General features: G+C 40.9%; 1 protein-coding gene across 11 annotated transcripts in view; it reads left to right on the forward strand.

The window, feature by feature from the left end:
- Window positions 1-22014, forward strand: part of TEC (tec protein tyrosine kinase) — a 154606-nt gene that overhangs the window by 125602 nt on the left and 6990 nt on the right. For all 11 annotated transcript variants that reach the window (XM_061146024.1, XM_061146025.1, XM_061146027.1 and 8 more), the window contains 6 exons: window positions 5564-5618; window positions 9873-9952; window positions 11500-11633; window positions 15140-15214; window positions 15987-16158; window positions 16282-16498. In XM_061146024.1, coding sequence (XP_061002007.1) covers window positions 5564-5618; window positions 9873-9952; window positions 11500-11633; window positions 15140-15214; window positions 15987-16158; window positions 16282-16498 — 733 coding nt within the window. The remainder of the gene's footprint in view (window positions 1-5563; window positions 5619-9872; window positions 9953-11499; window positions 11634-15139; window positions 15215-15986; window positions 16159-16281; window positions 16499-22014) is intronic.

Raw genomic sequence — 22014 nt, forward strand, 5'->3', positions numbered from 1 at the left:
ATATGAATGTACCTTAAAAGTCTAGAAAAGGATTAACAGATTCAAAAGTCATAGCTCCCAGTGGTGTGACCCCTTCAAAGGTGTTTTAGAAGTAGATGAGGGTATAAAAAACGTGTGACTGAAATAGTGTTTTTGCTCTGAAATAAGTTTTAGGAAAATAGAGCATATCTTTAGAATTTGGGGAAGATGCTAAAGGTAGAAACTTGGACCTGATTTTAAAGGGATCTGGTAGAGAAGTGACTGATAATTTGAGGAGGGAAGTGCTTGGAAACCAGATAATCCTTAAGTGAATGTAAGAACTACCCCCTGTGACTCATGGGATTACACATAAGGGTTTTAGGAAGTTTATGAAGCATTGCCGTGCATTTTTGGGGTGCCTGACTCCACCTCTGCATGACTAAGGGGACTTGCTGTGGGAACCCCCTCACCTGGCTTCCCCCCAAGGCTGGGGATACCATGTGGCAGGGTGCCAGTTCTGGCAGCATGAGAGACGAAAAACCTGTTTTCAGTTCTGACTCCTGCTGTCTTTCCACGCCACAGCTGGTGTTGGATTTTGCTAAAGCCCATCTTGTAATACATCTTAACTGTCTCCAGGGTTAAAAAACCTTTTGCCAGCTGCTGAACCAAGAGCAGTAAAGAGTTCATGATCTGAGCCACAGTCAGCTCCTGGTCTTGTTTTTGTTGACTGTATAGAGTTTCTTGATCTTTGGCTGCAAAGAATATAGTCAATCTGATTTTGGTGTTGGCCATCTGGTGATGTCCATGTGTAGAGTCTTCTCTTGTGTTGTTAGAAGAAGGTGTTTGCTATGACTAGTGCGTTCTCTTGGCAAAACTCTATTAGCCTTTACGCTGCTTCATTCTGTACTCCAAGGCCAAATTTGCCTGTTACTCCAGGTGTTTCTTGACTTCCTACTTTTGCATCCAAGTCCCCTATAATGAAAAGGATATCTTTTTTGTGTGTTAGTTCTAAAAGGTCTTACAGGTCTTCATAGAACTGTTCAACTTCAGCTTCTTCAGCATTACTGGTCGGGACATAGACTTGGATTACCGTGATATTGAATGGTTTGCCTTGGAAACGAACAGAGATCATTCTGTCTTTTTTGAGATTGCATCCAAGTACTGCATTTCAGACGCTTTTGTTGACTATGATGGCTACTCCATTTCTTCTAAGGGATTCCTGCCCACAGTAGTAGATATAATGGTCATCTGAGTTAAATTCACCCATTCCAGTCTGTTTTAGTTCGCCGATTCCTAAAATGTCAATGTTCACTCTTGCTATCTCCTGTCTGACCACTCCCAATTTGCCTTGATTCATGGACCTGACATTCCAGGTTCCTGTGCGATATTGCTCTTTACAGCATCTGTCACCAGTCACACCCACAACTGGGTGTTGTTTTTGCTTTGGCTCTGTCTCTTCATTCTTTCTGGAGTTATTTCTCCACTGATCTCCAGTAGCATATCGGCACCTACCAACTTGGGGAGTTCATCATTCAGTGTCCCATCTTTTTGCTTTTCGTACTCTTCATGGGGTTCTCAAGGCAAGAATACTGAAATGGTTTGCCATTCCCTTCTCCAGTGGACCACATTTTGTCAGAACTCTCCACCAAGACCTGTCCGTCTTGGGTGGCCCCACATGGCATGGCTTAGTTTCATTGATTTAGACAAGGCTGTGGTCCATGTGACTAGATTGGCTAGTTTTCCATGATTGTGGTTTTAGTCTGTCTGCCCTCTGATGCCGCTCTCAGTGCCTACTACTGAGAAATGCTGGGCTGGATGAAGCACAAGCTGGAATCAAGATTGCCAGGAGAAATATCAATAACCTCAGATATGCAGATGATACCACCCTTATGGCAGAAAGTGAAGAAGAACTAAAGAGCCTCTTGATGAAAGTGAAAGAGGAGAGTGAAAAAGTTGGCTTAAAGCTCAACATTCAGAAAACTAAGATCATGGCATCTGGTCCCATCACTTCATGGCAGATAGATGGGGAAACAGTGGAAACAGTGACAGGTTTTATTTTTTTGGGCTCCAAAATCACTGCAGATGGTGATTGCAGCCATGAAATTAAAAGATGCTTGCTCCTTGAAAGGAAAGTTATGACCAACCTAGACAGCATATTAAAAAGCAGAGACATTACTTTGCCAACAAAGGTCCATCTAGTCAAGGCTATGGTTTTTCCAGTGGTCATGTATGGATGTGAGAGTTGGACTCTAAAGAAAGCTGAGCGCCGAAGAGTTGATGCTTTTGAACTGTGGTGTTGGAGAAGACTCTTGTGAGTCCCTTGGACTGCAGGGAGATCCAAGCAGTCCATCCTAAAGGAGATCAGTCCTGGGTGTTCATTGGAAGGACTGATGCTGAAGCTGAAACTCCAATACTTTGGCCCCCTGATGTGAAGAGCTGACTCATTGGAAAAGACCCTGATGCTGGGAAAGATTGAGGGCAGGAGGAGAAGGGGACAACAGAGGATGAGATGGTTGGATGGCATCACTGACTCAATGGACACGAGTTTGAGTAAACTCTGGGAGTTGGTGATGGACAGGGAGGCCTGGCGTGCTGTGGTCCATGGGGTCACAAAGAGTCGGACATGACTGAGCGACTGAACTGAATTGGACTGAACTAAACTGACTCAAGAGCCCCTCTGCTGTTTGTTTGGGGGCAGGAGGAGTCCCAGGCAACGGTTGTCCACTGGACTGAGCTCAGGACTGCCAACCTGCAGCTCCCGGGGTGTCGGCACCTCTACATTAGGCCCCAGTTGGGGGAGGACAGAACCAGTGGAAGTGCTGCAGGAGAGAAACTGGACTCATTGTGGTGGTCAGGAACATGTTCTTGATGGAAACACATTAAAGGAAGAAGGTGACAGGAATGCAAGGGCCCTTAGACAGGAAAAGTCCAGGAGGCAAGGACCAAATTGAGAACCGGCTAAGATTTATAGCTCATTGATTGGTTGTTTTCAATTTTTTTTGGTTAATTTGTACCTGTTGCCTCCTTTTTATAATATACCCAGCCCACCCTCCCCAAGAAGCTTGTTTAGGGTCCTTGCTTTCCAGAAAGGACTCGGTATCCCTAAATCTCCTTTTCCCCTCGATTCAGACACCACCATGAAGTCTTATCCCTTTAAGTGTTTGAAGTGACTAGCCAGTCTGAAACCCTCATTCCCATTAGGGTTTTGATATCTAAGAAGGGAATGACAAGTTACTTACAAATCCTGGACATTGTTTCTAGAGATACACTGTCCCTTCAAGGGGAGCTAACTGATCTTCCGTAGGCATCTGTGTCCCAGTCCTGTGAGCGATGCGCATCCCGGCGTCCTAGAGCTGTAGCTCTCCTCCTCCCCGTGTGTGCATCCTCGCGTTCCTGCCCCGCGCATCATTCTTTCCCATGGGATGCGTTCAGCAGAGCCGCCTCTTGTCCCTGGAACCTGCAAATGCCATAAAAATGACTGCTTAGAACAGGATTTGTGCTGTGAATTCCTTTTCTTTCCTTATTTTCTTTATCCCTTCCTAGGAGCTTGAATATACTAAGTGAGGAAAGGACCTTTTTTTTCCCCTCTGAGTTTCTCATATCTAATTCCTTTTGAAAGCCACAGTCTTGCTACGCTGACTACTTGCATGTCAATGTGAGACTAAACCTCCGTTGTTTACTCTTGCTGTGAGAATATGGGCTTGGATCTTCTGTGATTAGTTAAGAGAATATTTTTCAGTCTTTCAGGTCCTGCTGGTTTATAATGCATAGTGAGAGCTCCAGTTACTGTTCCTAATTATTTCTTATGACTGTTTTTAAGAAGATAAATTTTTCCTCTGTCAATGAGAAAGCTTTAGGGACAGAATCCAATCTGTTCTCCTTTTTTTTTTTTTAATGTGGACCATTTTAAAAGTCTTTAGTAAATTCGTGAACAATATTGTTTCTGTTTTATGTTTCGTTTTTTTAGTCGCAAGACATGTAGGATCTTAGCTCCCCAATCAGGGATCAAACCCACAGCTACTGCATTGAAAGGTGAAGTCTTAACCACTGGACAGCCAGGGAAGTCCCCGTCTCCTTTATTTTATTTCTCAGTTGCTTTCAGAAATTGATCAGAACTGTAGCTTTGTTGAATATGGCCCAGTTCATAAAGTGGGGTCCACAGCAATGAGATCTTAATACCCACAATTCTGAGGCCTAGTTAATCATTTCAGGCTCCAAATAAAATAAGTTACCAGCTTGTGTTGAGATTATAATTTGTGTTTGGCTGCTACAACTGCTTAAAAGAATCTTGACAAAAAAAGATCTTGTTTTTTTTTCTTTGTATTTTTCTCTTCCTCAGTCAGGGAAGGCCTTTGTATTTGCTTGTCTCATGGTGTTTGCTGGGCCAAAAGCAGGTGCTCATAACAGTGATAGGAAATTCACGTGTTTAGAGGGGCCAGGCTGGTTTCATCATATTGGAACCCCCAGGAAATATGACTGGTGGAGGGTTCTGCCCACAAAAGGCCATCTAAAACAAAACAACAGAGAACAAAAACCCAACAGTAAAGCTGACAATTTGAGGGACTTACCTAGCGGTTCAGTGGTTAAGGTTCCATGCTTCCTACATAGGGGGTGGGGGGTAGGGGTGGGAGTGGATTCCTGGTCGGGAATTAAGATTCCACATGCCACACAGCTAAAAAAATAAATAAACCTGACATTTTGAGTTCATCTTCTTTGGCCAACTTGCTCATAATCCCATGGAGAGGTTGAGCTGCGGAAAGCAAGGGAAGGGGTGTACTTCTGAGCATGAAGTGGGAGATGGCAGTATCCATCTTTCCTTACGAAAAATTTCCCGAGGGTTGAAAGGGGCGCTGATATGCAGGGGCTTAGCGCAGAGTGGGGGCGGGGGGCAGGCGCCACTGCTTGGCCCTGGTGGAATTCCTGCAGCGCACCTGAGGAGGCTGCCAGGGGTTAGGACTGTGCTAGAACCAGTGCGTCTGGAAGACCCAGGAGGCCTCTGCTTCTGTTTTGCTCTGTTCCTTTCAACACTTGGGACCTTTGTGAAGTTCACTAGGGGAGTCTTCATGATAAGTTGAGATGAAATCTACTGCCTGATGGAGGCTTGGGATTAGATTTAATTTGAATTAAAGACAATAATGTAGTGATATTTCCTGCATATTTGAGTCTGTGGGGTAAAATTCATTCTTGCTGTTATTATAATAGTGAAAAATTGGAAGTGATTTTTATGTTAACTAATAAAGAAGAGCTTAAATAAATTATGGCACATCCAGGCTGTGAACTATATAGCTTTGCAAAGATGTGTGTGATACACTGTTAAGTGAAAAAATCCAGGTTCTGATAGAGCAAGTATAGTTTGGTCTCACTTTAATAATGAAAATGAGAATGTCAGCGTATATATGGGTCTTTATAAAAATATGGGTAGAAAAAGTCTGCAAGTCTGTATATCCAAATGTTACTAGTGGTTTTCTATTTTATAGAGATTATGCATGATATCTTGTTCTTAATTAATGTTTGTCATTGGTGAGCAGTATTGCCTTGCTAATTCTAAAAAGAAAAAAGAACAATTAAAATACCTGAGGTCTTAAACATATCTTTTTCTGTTCAGATGGTATTGCAGAAATATGAATAGGAGCAAAGCAGAGCAACTCCTTAGAAATGAGGTAAGTGTTTGTACTTGTTTTGTGGGTTTGGTTTCAGCACAGAATCAATTGAAGTGAATCCCTGATTAGTAATTCCACCTACCTCTGTGACCAAAGCCTAAAAAAATACCATGATGTAAGTACAAATTTAAAAAAAAAATCATTTAAAAGTGAAGGCTGCTGTATTTGTTTCCTGGGGCTACTGTAAACAGAGTGCCACAGACTGAGTGCTGTACCGAAGCACCACAAGCAGAAGCTTGTTGTTTCATGGATCTGAGGGTTAGAAGCCTGATGATCTGAGAGAACAGCACTGAAACATGTATATTATCAAGTGTGAAACAGATCGCCAGTCCAGGTTTGATGCATGAGACAAGTGCTCAGGGCTGGTGCACTGGGATGACCTAGAGGGATGGGATGGGGAGGGAGGTGGGAGGGGAGTTCAGGATGGGAAACACATGTAAATCCATGGCTGATTCATATCGATGTATGGCACAAACCACTACAATATTGTAAGTAATTAGCCTCCAACTAATATAAATAAATGAAAAAAAAAAAAAAGGAACCTGAAACCCAGATGTCAGCAGGCTGGGTTCCTTTGGGGGCTGTTAGGGAGGGGTCTGAATGAGGCCTCTCTCCTTTTCTCCCCGTGGTTCTTCCCTCTGTGCATATCTGGCTGTGTCCAGATTTCTCTTTTATAAGGACTCCAACCACATAGATTAGGGCTCCCCGCCCCATGACCTCGTTTTCACTTGATTGCCTCTGTAAATCTCCACAGAAGGTCACATTCTGAAGTACCAGGGATCCGAACTCCAGTGTGTGTTTTTCAAGGGGGAAAAAACTTACTGTTGTTCAGTTGCCCAGTCATGTCTGACTCTTTGCGACGCCATGGACTGCAGAACGCCAGGCTTCCTTGTCTTTCACCATCTCCTGGAGTTTGCTCAAACTCCTGTCAACAAATTTATAACAGTGGATAACAGCTATACATGGCCAACATTTTCTTTACTGTTTCTTACTGATTTATCATTTACTACCTTAATGTTAGTACTTATATGTATTTTTCTTTTTTGCTTCAAGTTGTTTTAAAATAGTTTTAACATCAGTATTACATGCTATCATTTATAAATGAAGTGTTAACACAGTATTTAGTTGCCTTTAGAAATATGCTAAACTTCTTACACTTTAGAAAGAATTACAGTGGCAAGATGAAATCTAGTCTAGAGGAAACTAAGAGGACTGAATAAGGAGACCCATCCAAGGCTGTCTGTGACTTTTCTAGTCTGTTTTTTTGCATCTGTAAGGCAGAGATGTTGTATTAAAAGATGGCCTCTATAGTTCTCTGCATTTATGACCTCGTTATTCTATTTAGTAATAGTTCTTTTAAACCTGTGCTTTCTCATTTTATCTCCTGCTTATTACCCCTAGTTGAGGTTTGGTTGGGTGCTTATTTCTTACAGTTTATGTTAAGAGAGCAGTACATGCATGCACGCTAAGTTGCTTCCGTTGTGTCTGACTCTTTGTGACCCTATGAACTGTAGCCTGCCAGGCTCCATGGGATTCTGTCCATGGGATTCTCCAGGCAAGAAAACTGGAGTGGGTTGCCATTTCCCCTCCAGGGGACCCTCCGGACCCAGGGACTGAACCCATGTCTCTTACACCTCCTGCATTGGCAGGCGGGTTCTTTGCCAGCAGTGCCACCTGGGAAGCCCAGACTGGAAGAGAGCAATAGCAGGTGATTAAGCTTGATTCAGAGATCAAATTGCCGACATCCATTGGATCATCGAAAAAGCAGAGAGTTCCAGAAAAACACCTACTTCTGCTTTATTGACTACCCCAAAGCCTTTGACAGTGTGGATCACAAAAAACTGGAGCATTCTTTAACAGATGGGAATACCAGACCACCTTACCTGCCTCCTGAGAAATCTGTATGCAGGTCAAGAAGCAACAGTTAGAACCAGACATGGAACAACAGACTGGTTCCAAATTGGGAAAGGAGTATGTCAAAGTTGTATATTGTCACCTTGCTTATTTAACTTATATGCAGAGTACTTCATGAGAAATGCTAGGCTGGTTGAAGGACAAGCTGAAATCAAGATTGCTGGGAGAAATATCAATAACCTCAGATACACAGATGATGCCTCCCTCATGGCAGATAGCAAAGAGGAACTAAAGAGCCTCTTGATGAAAGTGAAAGAGGGGAGTGAAAAAGTTGACCTAAAGCTCAACATTCAAAAAACAAAGATCATGGCATCTGGTCCCATCACTTCATGGTAAATAGATGGAGAAACAATGGAAAGCCATGAAATTAAAAGATGCTTGCTCCTTGGAAGAAAAGCTATGGCCAACCTAGATAGCATATTAAAAAGCAGAGACATTACTTTGCCAACATATATCTGTCTAGTCAAAGCTATGGTTTTTGCATTAGTCACGCATGGGTGTTGAGAGTTGGACTCTAAAGAAAGCTGAGCGCCGAAGAATTGATGCTTTTGAAGTGTGGTGTTGGAGAAGACTCCTGAGAGTCCCCTGGATTGCAAGGAGATCAAACCAGTCCATCCTGAAGGAGATCAGTCCTGAATATTCATTGGAAGGACTGATGCTGAAGTTGAAACTCCAATACTTTGTCCACCTGATTTGAAGAACTGACTCATTGGAAAATATCCTGATGCTGGGGAAGATTGAAGTTGGGAGGAGAAGGGGATGACAGAGGATGAGATGGTTGGATGGCATCACTGACTCTATTGACATGAGTTTGAGCAAACTTCGGGAGTTGGTGATGGACAGGGAATTCCGGCGTGCTGCTGTCCATGCAGTTGCAAAGAGTCAGACACAGCTGAGCGACTGAACTGAACTCAGCTGATGCTTGATTCATGTGACATGTCACCTCTCCCCCCACTCTGTGGGCGGCTCCACAGTGAAAGGCTGCTCTGGGTACCTAGAGAGACTTGGGGTCTCAATCCTGGCTCTGCTGCTTACCAGCCCTTTGACCTGGGGCAAATTTCCAACCTTTCTGTGCTTCATTTCCTCACCTGCTCACAGGCGAGGGGATAATAGTAGTACCTACCTCAAAAGACTGTTTTGAGGACTGAGTAGATCCACATGTAACATATCAGAGAAGAGTAAGTTTTCAATAAGTACGTGTTTTGCAAGGGACTTCCTTGGTGGTCCAGTGGTTAAGACTCTGCTTCTCCACTGCAGTGGGCACCTGTTTGATCTCTGGTTGGGAAACTAAGATCTCACATGCCCCACAGTGCAGCCAAAAACAAAAGAAAATAAGCAAACGAACGAACAAAACGTGTTTTACTAGAAAATCTTCCAACAAAGAAAAAGGAATAATTCTGCTTCATAGAGTAAAATCATTTCCAGGAAATTTTGTGTAAGCAAATAATGTAAGTAACGGGAAACGTAAATCAAGGGAAAAAAAATTTTACTGACCAATAAATTATTATGATCATTGTCCCTAATTGTTCTTATCGGATTTATTTTGGGGGCTTTATTTCATTCCATTGTCTTTCCTAGGAATAAGGAAAAACTGTTTTATTTTCATCCGTTAGGCACTTTCCAAGCAGTTTCAGTGTTGGAGACTGTGGCGTTATTGGTGGCGAGGTGTTTGAGGTTCCTAGCTTCTATTTCTTGCTCTTAGGCTTAGAACTTGATGAGGATTTACCTTTTGACCATTCATTGTGCTCTGCTTAAGTTGCTTGTGCTTCCATCTCTCCTTTTGTAAAGAGTGATATTTAACATAGATTTCTAGGGGAATTAAGGACTTTTTAAAGTGTTTCTATAAAGGGCACTGAGATATTTACAGGAAAAATGCTATGTGGACAAAGATGATATTAAGTTAGAATTCAGGACTTCTAGCAAACGTGAGAAATGTATGAAATGAAACCCAGTCGTTAAGAAATACCTTTTTCAGTAACCGTTTCCCCATGTGTCCAGGAAGTAAAGGAATTGCAAAACCTTGTCTGTCAGTTCTGGAAGGGCCCTAAGAGATTATCTTGTTGAAATGTCTCCTACTAGTGTGTGTGTGAAGATTTGCAACTATATGCAATTATGAGTGTGCTTTCTTTAACTAATCTCACGGTCCAGTAATGTGAAGTGAAAGGTCACGTAGATGGGAGACGGTCATGTGGATGACTTACCTGTTGGTAAGTTTTGCTTCTCCAACCAGATTTTCTAGGCAGAGGATAAAAATCATAAAATCATAAGATTGAGTTCTTGGATCTTCTGTATAGCATTGATACTGGATTGAAATAAAAATTTTCTTAACTTGGATTTTAGGATAAAGAAGGTGGTTTTATGGTAAGAGATTCCAGTCAACCAGGCATGTATACAGTCTCCCTTTATACAAAGTTTGGAGGGTAAGTAATCTCCCTCTTTTAATTCAGAATTTTTGAATGCAGTTCTTATATAGTTTGCATGGATTCCTAGTTTTTGAAAAATAAGCTGCAATTCAGAATTTAAAAATCTGAACTTGATTTCCAAAGTCTCTGTGCTGTGCTTAGTCACTCAGTCGTGTCCGACTCTTTGTGACCCCACAGACTGTACCTCACCGAGCTCCTCTGTCCACAGGGATTCTCCAGACAAGAACACTGGGGTGGGTTGCCATGCCCTCCTCCAGGGGATCTTCCTGACCCAGGGATCAAACCCAGCTCTCCCTCATTGCAGGCGGATTCTTTACCATCTGAGCCACCAGGGAAGCCCTAAAGTCTATAACATTTTTGTATTCATATCTAGTAATTTTCCTCATCATTTTCTGCATATGTATTTATTGAGAATGGTCATAGAAACCTTGGGGCTTCCCAGGTGGCACAGTAAAGAATACAACTGCCAATACAAGAGACTCGGGTTTGATCTCTGAGTCTAGAAGATCCCCTGGAATAGGAAATCACAACCCACTACAGTATTCTTACCTGGAGAATTTCATGGACAGAGGAACCTGACTGGCTACAGTCTATGGGGTTGCAAAGAGTCAGACACCACTGAGGGACTGAGCACACACATAGGAATCTTAGCAACATTCCACAGATCATTACTTTGTACTGTGCTGGGTACTAAGCTGCCACAGTGAGCAAAGCGCAGAACCAGCATGCCAGTCGCTTGGTGGGAACTTCTCTCGGAGAAGCACACGGGCAGTGCTGGTGTGTATGAGTGAGTGCTGGGCAGAGCGTGTGCGTGGCAGGGTAGTGGGGTCCATAGCCCAGACACATCTGCCTGAGTCGTGAATACTGCCTGCTGACATCCAGTCTGAGACCTGACGGGTGAGGCAGGTGGAGGTTGGAGGGAGGGGAACAGATGTTTCTGACACAGGAGGAAATTGCTGGCCCCAGAAGTGAAGGAGCAGTTGGTGAACTGAGGAAAGTATATGGTTACTAGACTGTAGAATGAGAGGGGTGGGGAAGGGGAGGAGAGAGGAACCGGAGAGGGAAATGTGAAGTCTGAGCTTTATCTTAACATCAGCAAGAGTTCTCTGAAAAGGACTTTTAGCAGATGAGTCAAGAAGGTCTGTGTTACAGAAAGATATCTAAAGCAGAAGTTGTATATGTTCTATAAGTCCAGTTTATTCACTTTTAGAGTGAATAAATTCCTCTGAACATTTGTACCATCAATAGCAGGGACAAAAAACAGTAGCCAGCGAATTGCTATTTTAAGACTTTAAACTATTAGTAAGTGGAGTTGGTAGACATTCTTTTTTAAAATCTCATGCAAGACATCAATGATGTTATCAGTGACCACTTTAAATCCCATCTGCTAATTTGAAAGGTGAAACTATGAAGAACATGGGGAAAAAGAAAATTTGTGTTGGAGACTAGATGGGGCTATGTGTAGGGACCCTGGTAGAAAATATCTTACAAGTGAAGTTATGTTATTCCAACTTAGTTCTAACACATTTGGATTTTTGTTACAGAGAAGGTTCCTCAGGCTTCAGGCATTACCATATAAAGGAAACAATGACATCTCCAAAGAAGTATTACCTGGCAGAAAAACATGCTTTTGGTTCAATTCCTGAGATTATTGAATACCATAAGCACAATGCAGCAGGTAAGTGAGCTGTTCAAACCTATTTCAAATAGAATAATTAGACATTATGGTGAGTTCTTCCTTGAGCAATTTTATATTGTAATTAGTTGTGGCCTGTCATTGATTTAAAATTATTGCATATTAAGGAAATGATATATACAAAGAAAAATCAGAAATAATGATTGCAGTCTTGACCTTTATTTTTTTTTTTTTAGTTGGAGGTTAATTACTTCACACAGTCTTGACCTTTAAATGCAAGTTATTCTTGTTGTAGGTGGCAAATGTTCACATTTCTGTGATTTATACCCTTGGTGCTGACAAAGACTCTTTGTTTGACCAAACTTTAGTCAGGCTCTGGAACCATCTCCTAGGTCCATCAGTACATTTTCTTATAAAATCCAGTTTTAAGCAATAACCCTGCTATGTCAGTTTAACCAGAACCTCTTACCCTTGAGATCTGACACATATATAAGCACCCTCAATGTCTGATTGAGTGCCTTATCTCCAGTCATCCCCTGGGTGATAGTCAGGCACCCTGGCTTATCTTCAGTGAGAATAATCTTGTTTCGAGATTCCTGTTAGGCTGACTTAGCTAGAACCATCCCCACTTCTCCCTCCACTGATGTTTCTTTTAGTAATTTTCCACCCACTGAACCCCACCCCTCTCCTTGGCTGTAAGTTCTCACTTGCCCATTCTGTGTCTGGAGTTGAGTCCATCTCTCTCCCCTATTCTAAAAGCCCATTGCTGTGGTCCCTAGGACCTATCACAGTGGTGCTGAATGAAGCCTGCCAAACCATCTGTGACAGTGTTGTTGAATTTTTTTTTTTTTCCTTTAACAGTATCAGACTGAAATTCAACATACGTCTGTGTCAGAGTTGTCACAGAAGCCACCGGATGAGCAGCTTGGGTTTAGGTCTGAGTTGGAGGCTTCTAGAGACTAGAGTAATAGTGTCCCAGACAAGTTCCCCATCATCCTGAATCTCTGCCACACTCGCCACTGGGAATAAACCAAACACCAAAAACAAAACCAGAGACCACAGTTTTGCCCATTGAGGCGCCACAGGGTGAAACAGAGGTTTCTAGCTCTTGACTTCAAAGGTATAACTGAGTAGAGGTTAGCCACGCATCCAACCCAGTTTATGAAAAATTAACTCTGGGTGTTTTATTGAAGGCTTTTGCCAAGACTGTTGCTATTTGTGACTCTCTTTACTTTTCTCAGATAATGATAGAAACCGTTATTGAAATATAATTTACACTCCCTAAAAGTTCATCTGTATGATGTGTTCGTAAATTAGTAATTTACAGAGTTGTGTCAACTGTCACCATAATATAAGGTCATTTTTACTATCCCCCACAAAGGAATCTTGAACCCATTAATAGTCACCACCTAACCCCCTCCACCAGTCCAGCCCTAGGCAACCACTAGTCTGCTTTCTCTCTATATAGATTTGCCTGTTCTGGATTTTTCATGTAAATGGAATCATACCATATGGGATCTATTGTGACTAACTTCTTTGAGTATAGTATGTCAGAGCCTCTATAAGCACTCTGTCCCTTCTCATTGATGAGTAGTAATCCATCGTGTGGGTTTGTTTATCCTTGTTGTGTCATTCATTAGTTGATGGACGTTTGGGTTGTTTCCACCTTTTGACTCTTTTCAGTTATGCTGCTATGAACATATGTGTACAAGTTTTTGCATGGGAACATGTTTCATTTTTCTTGGGTACTTACCTAAGAATGGATTTGCTCGATCATATAGCAACTCTGTATTTAATGTTGATGAACTAATTTCATATCAATTTATCCCCCAAAGAACTTTTTCTTATCTTTTATTCTATTCTTTTTCAGTGTTCACATTCCGCTCTTTCTTTTTATTCTTGTGTGAATTTTATTCTTCATCATTATCTCAGTTAATTCATTTCAGAAACATATATTAAATGCCTACTGCATGCCAGTAACTATGTCAGGCTGTAGGGAGACTATGGTGAACTAGATGTTATTAATCTCATCATCTGGTGGGGGAGACAGAGAAGTACATAACAATATTAAATTACTATGAGATATGGTATATTAGAGAAAATACATTGTGCTACAAGGTATCTATAGGTGAAATACCTGGAATTTCTTATTTAGTACTTAAGCAACTTAAGTTAAAGGATTTAATGTACCTGTCTGATTTCCAGTAGCTGGTATTCCCAGTCGTTAATGTTGTAGAGTCCAATTTTTTGTTTTGTTTTTTCTCTACTAAATGCTTTATTTATTTATTTTTTTATTTATTTTTATTATTATTATATATTTTTTTTCCAGTGGGTTTTGTCATACAGTGAGTGATATGAATCAGCCATGGATTTACATGTATTCCCAATCAATTTTTTAATGAAGGATAATTGCTTTACAGAATTTTGTTGGTTTCTGCCAAACATCAGCATGAATGAGCCATAGGTACACATATGTCCCCTCCCTCTTGAACCTCACTCCCATGTCCTTCCCTATAGAGTCCAGTTTTTATGCTGAGATTACAAATACAGAGTTATGTCAGGTGAATCACTTTAATTTTTAGTAGACTACTGTAGTTCCATTTTATAATTCAAATCTCATACTGGGAAAGAACATGATACAATAATTGATCATAATTTTTGGAAACTTTTAAACATCCTTTAAAGTGTTTGCAAAGACAGTATGCTAGCATGGTGCCTGGTAAACACTGCATTTTAAAAAATAATGTTGAATGAATAAAAACATATGTATATTTAAAAAGTATGAAATTGTCAACTCAGTAGTGAAACCAAGTAGAACCCTGTGGGGCCTTCCTGGATACAAAAACCCCTGTGTTTCCCATTTCTTGTTTGTTTTTTTAAAAAAAAAAAAAAGCCTCCCCTGAATTCCCAAGGACAGGCTCAAGCAGTTCCTGATTAGAGTTACCGGACTCCTAGTTCCTGCTGAAAGGATATAGGTAACAATCTGATGCATACTTCTGAGTCACTCTGAAGAAACTAAGACCCCCATCCGGGCGGAGGGTGTTGACTGCCTGCTGACCACAAGCAGGTAGACCCCAGACTGGTTGGAACTAGAAGGCTGATGATTGAGATTCCTGAAACATCATGCTGTTACCTACCACCAATCAGTAGAAAGTCCAGGAACTAATCACTCATCAGATGATCCCCTACCATAACACTGTCTTTAAAACCCTTGTTGAAAGGCTTTTGGGGAGTTTGAGTCTTTTGAATACAAGCCGCCCATTCTCCTTGCAATAAATGTTTATCTGCTCCAAACTCTGACATTTTGGTTTGTTTGGCCTCACCGTGGATCAGGCACACAGACTTGGTTTTGACAACAGTAGGATCATCTTCCTTCCCTGCTTCCTTTACTTTTTGCCAGCATATAGCACAGGGCTGCATGTGCATACAGAAGATGAGCAGTAAGTGAATAAAGGAATGAATTTTGTGGGTGAATTTCTAGTTTAGTGTTTTACTATGCAGAATGATTCAGAGTGAATTCAGTTACAGTACTTTTCTTTGATTTCTAGGACTTGTCACAAGGCTGCGGTACCCAGTTAGCACAAAGGGGAAGAATGCACCAACCACTGCAGGATTCAGCTACGGTAACTCCTTTTGTAGTTGTGTTGGTAATTTTTCTTGTAAAGAACCCATTATCACAAGACCAGTTTAGATGTGTAGAATTCCACATAGTGGAACTGTTTTTATAGAAGTTTATAGTCTGAAATGTTAGATGATTATACTTAATAGCTGTAGTAACCCTAGGTTTTCTGTTTTTATCATTATTCATTATTTGGCAAAAAAAAAAAAAAAAAAGCAAACCCTGCCTGTTAGTGAAAAAAAAGCATTACCATGTTACTTCTAAATTATATCAAAGTCTTTCCTGGTTCTCACCTGGCTGGCTACCCACGGGAATGTAAAGATGGAGGTTAATAGAGAAGAGATCCAACTTGATTGTCTTTGTGCTACTGGTGAAAGCCTTTTAAACAGGTTATACTCTTTCCAACTTGATGGACTTTGAAAAAAAAAAAAAAAACCTGAAGGAGAGGAATAGTAAAGGAGGAGGTATTTGTTTAAAAAAAAAAAAAGAGTGCCTTTAACTTTCAAGCTCCATCATTAGCTGATTATGCAGCATCTTCTTTCCTTCTTCAGTTCACTTTGCTTTTATTATGACAGCTGAGAATGGGTCCATCCTCCTAGAGAGTAGAAAGCCACCTTCTGTAGTTTACATGCAGGTTGCAAGTCTGCTCTCTGTTTTACCAGTAATAGTATGAATTGTATAATTTTTAGATTGGCTTCGCTTATAGTTTGTTTCTCATTGATTTCTACTGTGTTCTCCTGCTTAAATTTTAACCACTTTCCCCTTCTGTCTCACAGAGAAATGGGAAATTAACCCTTCAGAGCTGACCTTTATGAGGGAGTTGGGGAGTGGACTGTTCGGAGTGGTGAGGCTTGGCAAGTGGCGAGCTCAGTACAAAGTAGCCATCAAAGCTATTCGGGAAGGTGCCATGTGTGAGGAAGACTTCATAGAAGAAGCTAAAGTGATGATGTAAGTTTCTGTGTTTTTTCTGGTTCCCCTTTCTGTATTCAGAAGTGGCCCCTTGCCGGCTAACATCCCCCTGGTGGTTTCTTTCTCTGCAGTAACTCTGTGTATGCCTAACTTCCCTCCCAGGAAACTGACACACCCGAAGTTAGTACAACTTTATGGTGTATGCACACAGCAGAAACCCATTTACATTGTCACTGAGTTCATGGAGAGGGGCTGCCTTCTGAATTTCCTCCGGCAGAGACAAGGCCATTTCAGTAGAGACGTGCTGCTGAGCATGTGTCAAGATGTATGTGAAGGGATGGAGTACCTGGAGAGAAACAGCTTCATCCACAGAGACCTGGTAATCACACCACCTGCTTTCCTGTCACTGGCCAAATTCCTTTGTAATCTGGGTCAGCAGTTCAGTTCTGTTCAGTCACTCAGTCGTGTCTGACCCTTTGCGACTCCATGAACTGTAGCATGCCAGGCTTCCCTGTCCATCATCAACTCCCAGAGCTTGCTCAAACTCATGTCTATTAAGTCAGTGATACCATCCAACTATCTCATCCCCTATCGTCCCCTTCTCCTCCCACCTTCAATCTTTCCCAGCATTAGGGTCTTTTCCAGTGAATCAGTTCTTCGAATCAGGTGGCCAAAGTATTGGAGTTTCAACTTCAGCATCAGTTTTTCCAATGAATATTCAGGACTGATTCCCTTTAGGATGGACTGGTTGGATCTCCTTGCAGTCCAAGGGACTCTCAAGAGTCTTCTCCAACACCACAGTTCAAAAGCATCATTTCTTCGGTGCTCAGCTTGCTTTGTAGTCCAACTCACACATCCATACATGACTACTGGAAAAACCATAGCTTTGACTAGTCTACTGGAAAAACCATAACTTTGTCAGCAGATAAGCAATGATTTATTAATACCCAAGTTTTGTTTTCAACAGTATTTCACCATTATTTTTAATTGTGGTAAATTTAACTTGCCACATAGTTTTAACAGAAAGAGCTTATTAAATCTAATGCATGTAATATATATAGTTACAGAGGTAGTATTTCCAGCTTAATAACCATGCATTGATATTTGGTCTTCACAAGAATCTCATGAGGTAGCCAGTGATAACAGATTTTCTGACCACCATTGTCTTATATAAGAAAGTTAGCATCAGAGAAGTGAGATGATTTGCATATGGTGATAAATGGGTAAGTTAAGGGTTGACTCATCTTTTGATTAAATACTAAGGTCTTTTCTAGACTAGAAGCAGAAACTATTACATAACAAAAATCCTTCGGTTCATTTTCTTCACTGGGAAGAGATGGAGGCCCATGTTAACAACTCCAGAAAATACCAGTAATCTTTTACGGGTTCTAAATTATTATGATAGAAACACTTTTTGATTTTCCTGCCTTATTCTGTCTTCCTTTCTCCTCCATTCTTTTTTCTTTCTCTTTTTCTTCTCTGCCTATTATTGCCCAGTGTGTCTTCTTTGAGTATGTTGGTAGAACTGTTAGTTCCTGTAAAGTATACAACACTCTATTATTAACTATAGTAATCATGCTATGTTTTAGATACTCAGAATTTGTAACTGAAAGTTTGTACCCTTTGACCAACATCTCTGCATTTCCCCAGTCCCCCAACCCCTGGCAGTCACCTGTATAAATCTTCATAAGAGTTCTGTTCTTCTTTCCCCGCTTAGATTCCATGTATCAGTGATACCATGTAGTGTTTGTCTTTCTCTGACTGACCTATTTCACTTGACATAGTTTATTCCAGATTCATCCACGTTGTTGCAACCAATGGGATTTCCTCCTTTTTTATGGTCAAATAATGTTCCATTCTGCATGCCTGTGTGTGTATATTTGTTTGCATTTTTTTTGCTATTGAGTTGAATGCATTCCTTATTTATTTTAGATATTACCTCTTTATCAGATGAATGGTTTACAAACATTCTTTCCCATTCTGCAGTTTACCTTTTCATTTTGTTGATTGTTTCCTTTGCTGTGAAAAAACTTTTCCGTTTGGTGTAGCCCTAGTTAGTATTTGTGCTTTTGTTGCCCATGCTTTGGTGTCATATCCAAAGTTAACTCTCTGTATCGTGTAAGTTCGTCATTTTGCATATAGATATTTGAGTTTCCCAGCAGCAGTTATGGAAGAGATTGTCCTTTGCCCATGGCGTGCTCTCGGTGCCCATGGTAAAGACGAGTGAACCATGTGTGTGTGGGTTTGGTTCCGGTTTCTCTGCTTCTGTTCACTGGTCTGTTTCTCTTTTTGTGCCTGTATCATACTGTTTTGATTGCTATATTTCTGTAATCTGGTTCAAAATCAGGAAGTGTGATGTCTCCAGCTTTATTCTTTTTCAAGATTCTTCTGGCTATTCAAGATCTTTTGTAGTTCCATATGAATTTTAGGATTGTTTTTTATATTTCTATGAAAAATGCAGTAGAATTTTGATAGGGTTGCATTTCATCTGTAGATAATTTTAGGTAGTATGGACATTTTGACAGTATTAGTTCTTCCTCTCTGTGAACACAGGCCATCTTGCCACTTAATTGTGTCTTCTTCAGTTTCTTTCATCAGTCTTATAGTTGTCAGTGTACAAGTCTTTCACCTCCTTGGTTAAATTTATTCCTACATATGTTAATGTTTTTTGTACTGTTGAAATTCACTTGGTTTCTTAATGTCTCTCAGTTCATTGTTAGTGTGTAGAAACAAAACTGATTTTTTCTGTTTATTTTGTATCCTACAACTTTACTGAAGTCTTTTATTATTTTAACAGTTTTTTAGTGGAGTCTTTATAGTTTTCTATATATAAGATCATGTCATCTGCAAACAGCAATAGTCTTACTTTTCCATTCTAGTTTGGATGTCTTTTATTTTCTTTTCTCATCTTGTTCTGGCTAGGACTCCCAGTACTGTGTTGTGTGACAAGACTAGGCATCCTTGTCTTGTTCTGGATCTTGGAGAAAATGCATTTAGCTTTTCACCATTGGGTATGTTGTTAGCTGTGAGCTTGTAATATATGTTTTTATTATGTTGAAGTATATTACTTCTTTGAAGTACATTACTTCTAATTTGTTGAGAGTTTTTAATCCTGAAATCAAGGGATGTTCAGTTTTGTCACATGCTTTTTCTGTGTCTATGGAAATAATCAGTTTTATCTTTCCTTCTATTAGTGTGGTCCCTCACATTTTTTGATTTGCATATGTCAAACTGTCCTTGTATCTCAGGATTAAATACCACTGGATCATAGCATGCAATCATTTGAAATGTGCTGTTGAATTCTGTTTGCTAATATTTTGTTGAGGATCTTTACATCTGTGTTCATCAGGGATATTGGCCTATAATTTTATTTTCTTGTGTCCTTATCTTGCTTTAGTGTTAGGGTAATGTCAACCTTATTAAATGAGATTGGAAATGTACCTTTTAAATTTTTTTGGAAGAGCTTGAGAACTCAAGTTTGGTGTTAGTTCTTCTTTAAATGTTTGATAGAATTCACCAGTGAAATCATCTAGCCCTGGGCTTTTCTTTCATTAAACTTAAAAAATAATTTATATATTTATTTATTTTGACTATACTGGGTCTTCATTGCTACACATGGCTTTCTCTAACTGTGGCGAGTAGAGGGCCTATTCTAGGTCCAGTGCATGAGCTTATCATTGCAGTGGTTTCTGTTGTTGCAGAGCAGGGGCTCTGGGCCAGTTGGGCTTTAGCAGTTGCTGTGCAGGCCTGATGAACTATGGACGGAGGTTCGTGACATTGTACAGGAGACAGGGATCAAGACCATCCTCATGGAAAAGAAATGCAAAAAAGCAAAATGGTTGTCTGAGGAGGCCTTACAAATAGCTGTGAAAAGAAGACAAGCAAAAAGCAAAGGAGAAAAGGAAAGACATTCCCATCTGAATGCAGAGTTCCAAAAAATAGCCAGGAGAGATAAGAAAGCCTTCCTCAGCGATCACTGCAAAGAAATAGAGGAAAACAACAGAATGGGAAAGACTAGAGATCTCTTCAAGAAAATTAGAGATATCAAGGGAACATTTCAGGCAAAGATGGGTTCGATAAAGGACAGAAATGGTATGGACCTAACAGAAGCAGAAGATATTAAGAAGAGGTGGCAAGAATACACAGAAGAACTGTACAAAAAATCTTCACGACCCAGATAATCACAATGGTGTGATCACTCACCTAGAGCCAGACATCCTGGAATGGGAAGTCAAGTGGGCCTTAGAAAGCTTCACTATGAACAAAGCTAGTGGATGTGATGGAATTCCAGTTGAGCTATTTCAAATCCTGAAAGATGATGCTGTGAAAGTGCTGCACTCAATATGCCAGCAAATTTGGAAAACTCAGCAGTGGCCACAGGACTGGAAAAGGTCAGTTTTAATTCCAATCCCTAAGAAAGGCAATCTGAAAGAATGCTCAAACTACCGCACAATTGCACTCATCTCACATGCTAGTAAAGTAATGCTCAAAATTCTCCAAGCCAGGCTTCAGCAATACGTGAACCGTGGACTTCCAGATGTTCAAGCGGGTTTTAGAAAAGGCCGAGGAACCAGAGATCAAATTGCCAATATCTGCTGGATCATCGAAAAAACAAGAGAATTTCAGAAAAACATCTATTTCTGCTTTATTGACTACGCCAAAGCCTTCAACTGTGTGGATCACAATAAGCTGTGGAAAATTCTGAAAGAGATGGGAATATCAGATCACCTGACCTGCCTCTTGAGAAATCTGTATGCAGGTCAGGAAGCAACAGTTAGAACTGGACATGGAACAACAGACTGGTTCCAAATAGGAAAAGGAGTATGTCAAGGCTGTATGTTGTCACCCTGCTGATTTAACTTAGATGCAGAGTACATCCTGAGAAACGCTGGACTGGAAGAAGCACAAGCTGGAATCAAGATTGCCGGGAGAAATATCAATAACCTCAGATATGCAGATGACACCACCCTTATGGCAGAAAGTGAAGATGAACTGAAAAGCCTCTTGATGAAAGTGAAGGAGTCAAGAGTGGAAAAGTTGGCTTAAAGCTTAACATTCAGAAAACTTAGATCATGGCATCTGGTCCCATCACTTCATGAGAAATAGATGGGGAGACAGTGGAAACAGTGTCAGACTTTATTTTTTGGCTCCAAAGTCACTGCAGATGGTGATTGCAGCCATGAAATTAAAAGATGCTTACTCCTTGCAAGGAAAGTTACGACCAACCTAGATAGCATATTAAAAAGCAGAGACATGACTTTGCCAACAAAGGTCCGTCTGATCAAGGCTATGGTTTTTCCAGTGGTCATGTATGGATGTGAGAGTTGGACTGTGAAGAAAGCTGAGTGCCAAAAAATTGATGCTTTTGAACTGTGGTGTTGGAGAAGACTCTTGAGAGTCCCTTGGACTGCAAGGAGATCCAAGCAGTCCATCCTAGAGGATCTCAGTCCTGGATGTTCATTGGAAGGACTGATGCTGAAGCTGAAACTCCAATACTTTGGCCACCTGATGTGAAGAGTTGACTCATTGGAAAAGACCCTGATGCTGGGAGGGATTGAGGGAAGGAGGAGAAGGGGACGACAGAGGATCAGATGGCTGGATGGCATCACCGACTTGATGGGCATGAGTTTGAGTAAACTCCAGGAGCTGGTGATGGACAGGGAGGCCTGGTGTGCTGCGATTCATGGGGTCACAAAGAGTCAGACACGACTGAGCGACTGAACTGAACTGAACTGACTGTGCAGGGGCTTTAGAGCACAGACTTAGCAGTTGGGGCACATGGGCTCAGTTGCTTTTTGGCGTGTGGGATCTTCCTAGACCAGGGATTGAACCCATGCCCCCTGCATTGGCAGGTGGGTTCCCAATCACTGGACAAAACTTTTAAAGACTACATTT

Source organism: Dama dama, chromosome 6 (genome assembly GCF_033118175.1).
Source record: "Dama dama isolate Ldn47 chromosome 6, ASM3311817v1, whole genome shotgun sequence".
Classification (NCBI taxonomy): domain Eukaryota; kingdom Metazoa; phylum Chordata; class Mammalia; order Artiodactyla; family Cervidae; genus Dama; species Dama dama.